Source organism: Bison bison, unplaced genomic scaffold (genome assembly GCF_000754665.1).
Source record: "Bison bison bison isolate TAMUID 2011002044 unplaced genomic scaffold, Bison_UMD1.0 scf7180017864370, whole genome shotgun sequence".
Classification (NCBI taxonomy): domain Eukaryota; kingdom Metazoa; phylum Chordata; class Mammalia; order Artiodactyla; family Bovidae; genus Bison; species Bison bison.
In genome coordinates, this window is record NW_011494942.1 from 6318913 (window position 1) to 6329027 (window position 10115).

Genomic DNA, 10115 nt, shown 5'->3' on the forward strand with positions numbered 1-10115 from the left:
TTCCAGGCACCTACTCTTGGCATTCAGTGGGGAGTGATGAAAAGTTCTGGAGATGGATACTGGCAAAGGTTGCACACAATGCAGATGCACGTAACGCCAGGCATGCAATGCTCTTGATTGTCTGCTTAAAAGTAGCTAAACGATAAGTTTAAATATATTTTACAACAATAAAAACAAATATGGAAAAATATCTATAATCAGAATTATTAAGACTAATATTTTCTAAATTTATTTTTATTTATTCCTACTAAAACTTTTTTTAAAAGTAGTTTAAGACTCACAGTAAAACTGAGGGGAAGGGACAGAGAAAAACACACAGTTAGAAAGAGAACAGAATGAACCACAAAATAGAATAATCTCCACTAACCTGAAATGGATGCCATTGTGAAGTTGAACTGGAAAGCCAAATTTCTCCCTAAAAGTGAAAGAAAAATCAGAGCAACATTTTTTTTAAAAACAGTACTGTTGATAATGCTCAATGATAATCTGTCATTACTGAGCACAAAAACTGTTAGAAAGTAAATTATATACTGCAGCGACCTTTCAACAATACTACATGGCTCTTCCTACTCTACTGTTTATGGAGAATTCTCTAGATTTCAGAGAAGTAACCAAAGTCACACAAATACAACAAGTATGACACCAAAAACAGTTAACAAACACCCAGCAAATACTTAGTGAAGTTGCAAAAAAAGAGCAAAGCGTAGAGGTTAAACAGCTTTACCATTACATTATTGTGTGTGATTTTAGCAAACTTAAAACAATCTGTTCCTCTCAGCCACTTTCCCTATCTGTAAAATTGGGATGGTGGAACATATTTTACAAATAGCAAGTTGGATAGATTAAAATATCCCAGATGAAGCAAAACCCATTAACAAAGTAAATTATTCATTTAATGTTTTACTGAATATTTGCTCTACAGGGTTACAATTTAGGCTCAGTTTTAAAAGAGGAATTGGTATTCCATGGAGGGATGAGATTTCGGATGGAGAGAACACAAAGAGTTCAGAAATGGGGGAAAACCTGGTTTGTATTAAGAAATATTTCTGAATGGTTAAAACTTAAGAGTACACACGAGCAAGTGAAAGGAGGTGTGAGCCTGGAGGGTAGGAACTTTATTTAGCTTATCCATAATCTCCAAGAACACCTTTTCCAACTCTGAAATGGACAACCAACATTTTCTGAAACTAAGCCAATGTTCTCCGAAGGTAGCTTCAGCAGCATCCTACCCTTACTCAAATTGCTCACCCTATGCCCTGCCTCATGTAGAATTCTAAAGCCACCACTAGGCTGGAAAAATAGGTAGGGTCTTCTGTGACTTGCTAAGAAGCTTGAAAGAGTCACAACACTAAAAGATATTTAAGTAGAGGAGTAAACCAAGGACTTCTAATTCTTTATCTACATGAACATGCCTTCACCATTTCATGGAAATATAATTCTCCTTCTCTGGACTGTAGGGCTTCCCTGGTGGCTCAGACGTTAAAGCGTCTGCCTCCAATGCAGGAGATCTGGGTTTGATCCCTGGGTCGGGAAGATCCCCTGGAGAAGGAAATGGTAACTCCATTATTAACTCCAGTATTCTTGCCTGGAGAATCCCATGGACGGAGAAGCCTGGTAGGCTACAGTCCATGGGGTCACAAAGAGTCGGACACGACTGAGCGACTTCACCTTCACCTTCCTTCACCTGGACTGTAAGATTCTCCAGTAGGGTAGAGATTGAGTCTCTTCAGCTCTATATCCACGTAGCCTAGTAAAATGCCTTGCATATAGTGAAGGCTCAGGGTGGCACTAGTGCCAGTACAAGAGATGTAAGAGACACAGATTCAATCCCTGGGTCGGGAAGATCCCCAGGAGGACAGCATGGCAACCCACTCCAGTACTCTTGCCTGGAGAATCCCATGGACAGAGAAGCCTGATGGGCTATGGTCCATGGGTCACAAAGAGTTGGACACAACTGAAGGAGATCAGCCCTGGGTGTTCTTTGGAAGGAATGATGCTAAAGCTGAAACTCCAGTACTTTGGCCACCTCATGCAAAGAGTTGACTCATTGGAAAAGACTCTGATGCTGGGAGGGATTGGGGGCAGCAGGAAAAGGGGACGACAGAGGATGAGATGGCTGGATGGCATCACCGACTCAATGGACGTGAGTTTGAATGAACTCTGGGAGTTGGTGATGGACAGGGAGGCCTGGTGTGCTGTGATTCATGGGGTCGCAAAGAGTCGGACACGACTGAGCGACTGAACTGAACTGAAGGGACTTAGCATCCAGGCACACAGGTTTGCTGAGATTGAGAGCAGAAGCTTTCTCCACTCTTATGAAAGAATGTAGTCTACAACTCTACAACCATTTCCTCCCACTATTTTAAACAACTCCTTTGATTATATCATTTTTTAAAAACTGCTTATAAACTCCTTCCCCAAATGATGTGATTTAATAGCAAAACCTAGCTGAATGTAAAATATGTTCAAAAATTAATGAGCTATGTATAGCAGGTCTGTCAGAAGTATACCTAGACATTGTTTAAAATCCAAAACAAAGGGAGATCAGCCTTGAAAATTCCCTGGGCAGACAAAACCAACATAGCCAGACAAACAAAGCTTAATTTAGCTTATTTTGAAAGACTAACTTGACCTGGGGCACTTCGCCTTTCTGCCTCTGGAAATCAGAAGCAAAACTTCCACTGTTTCCCAAGATTGCTATGAGGTAACCACTAACCAATTCTCCATCTTTTAAGAAAATGTTAATATAACCAATCAGTGTGAAGAATAAACAATCAATGCCCTCTTACTCAGAGAAGGCAATGGCACCCCACTCTAGTACTCTTGCCTGGAAAATCCCATGGAGGAGGAGCCTGGTAGGCTGCAGTCCATGGGGTCGCTGAGGGTCGGACACAACTGAGCGACTTCACTTTCACTTTTCACTTTTATGCACCGGAGAAAGAAATGGCAACCCACTCCAGTGTTCTTGCCTGGAGAATCCCAGGGACGGGGGAGCCTGGTGGGCTGCCGTCTATGGGGTCGCACAGAGTCGGACACGACTGAAGTGACTTAGCAACAGCAGCAGCCCTCTTACTAAACAAGCTGCTTTGTATTAACTATATAGCCCTGAGCCTAATTCCATGTTTCGATTTGAGTGCTCTTGGTTGTCAAACTGTCTTTTTGGTGTATATACAATGAACCTTTACTAATTACTACTTCCATGATTCAGTGGTTTTACTTCTGCTATATCTGAACTTTTGACAGCATCCTTCGGAAATACTTTACAAGGTCTCATGTCAGTCATGCACGCTTGACATCAAGTGTTGCTGTTGTTCAGTCGCCCAGTCATATCTGACTCTTTGCGATCCTATGGACTGCAGCACGCCAGGCCTCCTTGTCCCTCACCATCTCCCAGAGTTTGCCCAAGTTCATTGGTGATGCCGTCCAGTCATCTCATCCTCTGAAGCCCTCTTCTACTGCCCTCAATCTTTCCCGGCATCAGGGACTTGACACCAAGTACCAGAAGCTAAATCACACACACACACACACACACACTCTTTCCGCCACCTGGGTTTGGCTGCAACAGCAATTTAATAAAACTCTCCGTCACGCTTAGGCGTCCCCTCTGGCTTTTCCCAATAAACAGTGGTTGCAAATAAAAGGCTTTGGTGACCGAGTCTCCTGCCTGGAAAAAGCTGGTGATAAAGAGACCGACCCGCAGTGGAACGTGCCCCTAAAGGCCCGAGTTCCATTAGAACTGGGCGATGATGGAGAGTTCCGTTAGAGGGGCGAGGACCCCTGTTTCTCCCTCTCCAACGTATTGGTGGAAGGAAGTGAGCCGGCCTTCCCCATCTGCCAGGAAAAGGAATGTTAGCTCTTTCAAAGAGGTAACAGGAGTTACCCCAGAACCTCTCTCCAGTGAGGTTAAGAAAAACATTCCCCCTCCTCGATCTCCGACCCCAAGACCCCCCTGACTCAGGTCTACCACTTACCCGTTTCAGCCGCACTCCAATAAAAACTTCCCGCCACCAGGCTTTCCTTTCTCTCCAGCCGGAGGCACTCACCCTTCCGGGTCGGTCTTCTCAACCAATTGCAGGTACTACCCTTCTCTAAATGGTCAAGGGGTGTGGCCACCATGTGCGTCACTGAACAAGACCAGAGATTATTGGTTGATGTTGGGAGCAGGTCTAGCCAATAGGAAGCGGGTTTGAACCTAGAGTGGGGGCGGCTGCGTGTTTCCGGAAGACGTGGCGGCTCTCGCCTGGGCTGCTTCCCGGCTTCGTTCTCTCCACTTCGCTCCACACCCAGGGCGCTCCGAGGTGCTGTTGCCGCCGCCCTCACCTCTGCAGCCATGATCTCGTTAACGGACACACAGAGTAAGCACCTGCCCCGAGGCCCCGCCTCAAGCCCCGCACACACCTTCCTCGGTCTGGGTCTCGCCCGCCTTCCCCTTTGCCTGCCCGGGTCAATGAATGAAGCTCCGCGATGGGGGCGGTGGCCTGCAATACTCAGCTAGGACTGCGGGACCCTGGAGGGCTTCCTGGAGGAGCCGGGTGCTGGACTTGCGGCTGCGGACCTGGCGGGAGGGGAGAGTCAGTGGGGTCTGGGGAGACGCCCGAGCTGGGGAAGGGGAGCTTTCGCCGAGCGCGCGGGGGTCGCGCCGCTCTCACTCTCAGGAAGATGGGCGCTTTGTTCCTGCGGGCGGCCGCTAGAGAAAGTTTGATGCGCGATGCCAGCGGCCCACTCTTGGGGATATTTTTGCACTTGACATACTTGGGGTCCTCTACAAGTTACTGCTGGTGGTTTGGAGGCCGTGTTTTAAATGTCATCCATGATAGGCTCTTTTTGGAAATGTGCTTACGCTTAAATATTTTGAGTATTTGCTTTTTGCCACCAGTGGAAGCAACCTTTTAAAAATCCCTTGAAATAGCTTCACTTTTCTATCGGCTGCTGTCTTCCCAATCGTAAACTTTGTGTTCAGTTAAACGACTTCTTTCGTTAATATTGTATTTTGTGCTTTGCGGTATGTTTTATTATTTTAGCATCTTTCTGTCTGCCACTGAGTTCTCCAGCCTATCTTATCTCTAAGATTCATATTGCTGTCTGTTTCCTTTCAATATAAAATTTCCCTTTCAATATAAAATATAAAAGGGGTAGTTTTCTACCCCTTTTTGTCAGTGTTAATAATTTTGTATTTACGTATCTGCCACCCCTGTGCTTCCTGTCTTTTGATGGTAGTGATAGTCTTTTTAATCTCACTTTATCTGCCATGCCTTTTTTTTTTTTTCTGTATAACTTACTTGAATTTTAAAGATTTTTAAGAATTTAACAGTCTGTTGGAATAAAAAATAGAACTTCCTTTAAAAATGGCTTATTTTAAAGTGAAGTCGTAAGGTTTGGATTCAAGTCTTGACTAAGTTGAACTTCACCAAGCTTCTTATAACTCCTGCACACACTGCCACCCCAGGAAGGGTCCCTCCCTTCCTCAGATTGAACTGGGTCTGCACTGTGAGTGCCCATTTTGGTGTATCTGTTCTGATCAGATATAGAGTCCTTTTCTGTTTCTAGGTTTTTATGTTTGGGTTGGTTTTTTTGTTTTGGTTTGGTTTGGTTTAGTGTTATAATAAAACTACCTATTATCTAAAAGCATCTCATATCAGTTTACCATGTGCTTTCATGTAAAATGTTTTCTTTAGTTCTAAAAGCCTTGTAAAGCAAAGAAGAATATATCTCTTGTATAAATTAAAGAAGGCTCAAAAGAAATCCAGTGTATAATCATGAGGAAAGCAAGAGAAACAAGACTTGATCCCAGGTCTGCAGGCTCAAAAATCTTTGTTCTTTTCACTGTATCCTGCTAGCATCTAAGAAGACTTGATGTTAAGTTTATTTGAAATCTATCTTAGAGGGATGAAATTTTCCCATAGCAAAAAATAGTTTCAACAGTAGATATTTATTCTTTAGAATTATGCATTGATTTTTTGAGAGATTGGGTAGAATATTCAGAGCCTATTTTTGTTATGAGGCAGAACTCTGGTCCTCTTGACTGAAACCCAGAATTTAGCAGAATACTACACATAAATTGCTAGAATTTATTTCTAATAGTACTACTAATTACTCAGAGGAGGTACTTGATCTTTGCGTAGTTTTCCTATCTGTTAATACTCCTGTCTGAGTCTGTGATTATTACATATATATATTATTTACTTACCCTGTGCATATAGATTCTCCTAATTTACATCCTTCCAAAAACCAGAACGAGGGGGTTGGGTTGGAATATGGGCAGAATAGGCAGCATTCTCCTCACTTCATTACAGTGATGAAGAGGAGGAAATTAAACTCTTTGCTGCTCATTTGCTGAATATTTTAAATAGATAATGGATGAGAATACAAAATGATTAGTGGACCAAAAGCTCTTTGGATTTCAACTGGTGTTTGTGTGTGTGTTCAACTGTAGGAATTGGCCATCATTCAAGTGACTTACCAAGATTAGTCTGGGATCCCCATTCTGGGAGACAGTGATCAAGTACTAGTCATAGTAAAAAAGCAGTTCATGACTTTTTAAGGGAATTCTATAATCCCTTCCAGTACCCTGCCCCGCAAAAAACCCACAAAATTTATTGAGGAGGCTGGAGTGGGGCAGTTGCCATGCTACCTCTAAAGCTTTACTTCATTATGTAACATTGCCTAAATTCTACCATGATGTTGAGTTGAGTTTTTATTATAACATTTTCTCTTTTTGAAAGGGCATAGACAGCGCTTCCTTGAAATGTCTTAAATAAGAAATCAAAGTGCTAAGGTGATTGTCATTGGACTAAGAATATCTCTACTTATCTAATTTCTACAATAAGCTTTTGATTTTAGATAAATTACTTTTATTAGATTTTTTAAATTAGATTGTGCTTTAAAAATACACATATCTGTGTGCATGTGCACATGCATGCATGCACATGGGCAAGAAGAATGAAATTTTAATAATGCACAAGAAAATACATTTATTTTCAGTCAGTTCAGTTGCTCAGTCGTGTCCGACTCTTTGCAACCCCATGGACTGCAGCACGCCAGGCTTCCCTGTCCATCACCAACTCTGAGAGCTTACTCAAACTCATGTCCATTGAGTCAGTGATGCCATCCAACCATCTCATCCTCTGTCGTCCCCTTCTCCTCCTGCATTCAGTCTTTCCCAGCATCAGGGTCTTTTCAGATGAGTCAGTTCTTCTCATCATATGGCCAGAGGATTGGAGTTTCAGCTTCAGCATCAGTCCTTCCAATGAATATTCAACTGATTCCCTTTAGGATTGACTGGTTGGATCTCCTTGCAGTCCAAGGGACTCTTGAGAGTCTTCTCCAACACCACAGTTCAAAAGCATCAGTTCTTTGGCACTCAGCTTTCTTTAGTCCAACTCTCACATCCATACATGACTACTGGAAAAACCATACCTTTGACTAGATGGACCTTTGTTGGCAAAGTAATATCTCTGCTTTTTAATATGCTGTCTAGGTTGGTCATAACTTTTCTTCCAAAGAGCAAGCGTCTTTTAATTTCGTGGCTGCAGTCACCATCTGCAGTGATTTTGGAGCCCAAGAAAATAAAGTCTGTAACTACTTCCATTGTTTCCCCATCTATTTGCCATGAAATGATGGGACCAGATGCCATGATCTTAGTTTTCTGAATGTTGAGCTTTAAGCCAACTTTTTCACTCTCTTTCACTTTCATCAAGAGGCTCTTTAGTTCTTCTTCACTTTCTTCCATAAGGGTGGTGTCATCTGCATATCTGAGGTTACTGATATTTCTCCCAGCAATCTTGATTCCAGCTTGTGCTTTATCCAGTCCAGTGTTTCCCATGATGTACTCTGCATATAAGTTAAATAAGCAGGGTGACAATATACAGCCTTGACATACTCCTTTTCTGATTTGGAACCAGTCTGTTGTTCCATGTCCAGTTCTAACTGTTGCTTCTTGACCTGCATACGGATTTCTCAGGAGGCAGGTCAGGTAGTCTGGTATTCCCATCCCATGTGGGCAACTTAAGACTCAGATTAGTAACTCATCCTTAATCACAGAAACGGCAGATGTGTGTGTATGGAGGGGGACGGGTGTTGGGTGGGAGGGGAGTGGGTGGGGTTTGGCTAGAATTCAAATCTAGTTTTGAGGCTCCACAGTTTATAACTATAACTTGGGAACTGAAACATTCCACTGCTTTACCCAGTGCAGTCCAGCAAGAGAGGGTTGCCTCTAACATTTTTGCCAAAACAGTAGCAGGTTATTGCCAAATAGTCGCTCATGTGAATGGGTCAAAAGGCTCAAACTGCTTCGCTGTTCCATTTTCTCCCCTCCAGTTCTTCCCTAAGCCTATGTATTCACAAGCCCTCTGGTTATTAAAGCACTACTTGGAGCTGCCCTCTCACCATCAGAATCAAACCCAGTAAAATAAACATGCTGTTCATGCTGAACAGCGAGGCCAGTTTGAGTCTTTGGCACATTCAAATTAGGGACTATATGGCAATAACCTGCCGGTGTTTCGGCAGAAATGTTAGCGGCAACCCACTCTTACTGGACTGTACTGGGTAAAGCAGTGGAATGTTTCGGTTCCCGTGATATAGTTATAAGCTGTGGAGCCTCAAGACTAGATTTGAATTCCAGCCAAACCCCACACACTGCCCTCCCACTCAGCACCCGTCCCCCTCCACACACACCCATATTTGCCGATTCTGTGATCAAGGATGAGTTACTAATCTGAGTCTTAAGTTGCCCACATGAAACATGGAGCCAGTAATACTTTTTAACCCCCCAGTTTTGCCAAAGGAATTAGGACATTTGTTTAGACATCTCATGGCTCAGACAGTAAAGCGTCTGTCTGCAATGCAGGATCGATCCCTGGGTCGGGAAGATCCCCTAGAGAAGGAAATGGCAGCCCACTCCAGTACTCTTGCCTGGAAAATCCCATGGATGGAGGAGCCTGGGAGGCTACAGTCCATGGGGTTGCAAAGAGTCGGACACGACTGAGCAATGTCACTTTCACTTTCATTCGTTAAATGTAAAACCATATACACGGTCTTTCTTTTTCACTGCAGTTTTTAATAACATACCTGACATTATGTTAGTAACAAGCTGATTATATTAAACTTAAATCACCTAAAGATGCTTCTCCCAGAAGTTCAGCATACCCCAATACCCTTGAGTTTCATTTAATCTGATGTATTTAACTGGGGGGAGGGGGATCCTTTGGGAAGCAGTATGGCATGATGGTTAAGCACAGGGACTTTGGATTCGAATAGACCTGAGTTCAAATGCTTAACCAGGTGTGTGACTTTGGGCAAATGAAGTCAATTCTCTAAACCTCAGTTTCCTCCGTCTCTAAGATACTGTAATGATACCTACCTTGCAATATTACTGGGAGAATTAAGTTCAGTAAGAGATGTGAAGCACTTCATAAAGGCCAATTCATGGTAAATTCTCAGCATATAGTATGTTTGTTGCCATATAACTTCCTTTCTGAAGAACAAACATCTCAACATGTCTATGTTATCGTTAGGACAACTTGTGAAAAAAATAGAAATGGGTTGTATTTAAGTAACCGTGAACTTCCTGATGTTCAAGCTGGTTTTAGAAAAGGCAGAGGAACCAGAGATCAAATTGCCAACATCCACTGGATCATGGAAAAAGCAAGAGAGTTCCAGAAGAACATCTATTTCTGCTTTATTGACTATGCCAAAACCTTTGACTGTGTGGATCACAATAAACTGTGGAAAATTCTGAAAGAGATGGGAATACCAGACCACCTGATCTGCCTCTTGAGAAATTTGTATGCAGGTCAGGAAGCAACTGACCTGGACATGGAACTGGACCTGGACAAGTTAGAACTGGACATGGAACAATAGACTGGTTCCAAATAGGAAAAGGAGTGCATCAAGGCTGTATATTGTCACCCTGCTTATTTAACTTATATGCAGAGTACATCATGAGAAACGCTGGACTGGAAGAAACACAAGCTGGAATCAAGATTGCCGGGAGAAATGTCAATAACCTCAGATATGCAGATGACACCACCCTTATGGCAGAAAGTGAAGAGGAACTAAAAAGCCTCTTGATGAAGGTGAAAGAGGAGAGTGAAAAAAAGTTGGCTTAAAGCTCAACA

The 10115-nt window shown here is 42.9% G+C and overlaps 2 protein-coding genes across 3 annotated transcripts in view; one reads left to right on the forward strand and one right to left on the reverse strand.

Moving 5' to 3' along the window:
- The window catches only part of RECQL (RecQ helicase-like), a 32739-nt gene extending 28670 nt beyond the window's left edge, over nucleotides 1-4069 (reverse strand). Inside the window, exons 1-2 of one of the 2 annotated variants that reach the window (XM_010855939.1) lie at nucleotides 3972-4069; nucleotides 368-415 (exon numbers count right to left, since the gene is read on the reverse strand). In XM_010855939.1, coding sequence (XP_010854241.1) covers nucleotides 368-383 — 16 coding nt within the window. In that variant the 5' untranslated portion in view covers nucleotides 384-415; nucleotides 3972-4069. The remainder of the gene's footprint in view (nucleotides 1-367; nucleotides 416-3971) is intronic. The other variant, XM_010855940.1, reaches the window with a different exon arrangement.
- Nucleotides 4070-4181: 112 nt separating this feature from the next.
- Nucleotides 4182-10115, forward strand: part of GOLT1B (golgi transport 1B) — a 15865-nt gene continuing 9931 nt past the window's right edge. The window contains exon 1 of the mRNA XM_010855943.1: nucleotides 4182-4355. Within this exon, the coding sequence (XP_010854245.1) occupies nucleotides 4331-4355 (25 nt within the window). The 5' untranslated portion in view covers nucleotides 4182-4330. The remainder of the gene's footprint in view (nucleotides 4356-10115) is intronic.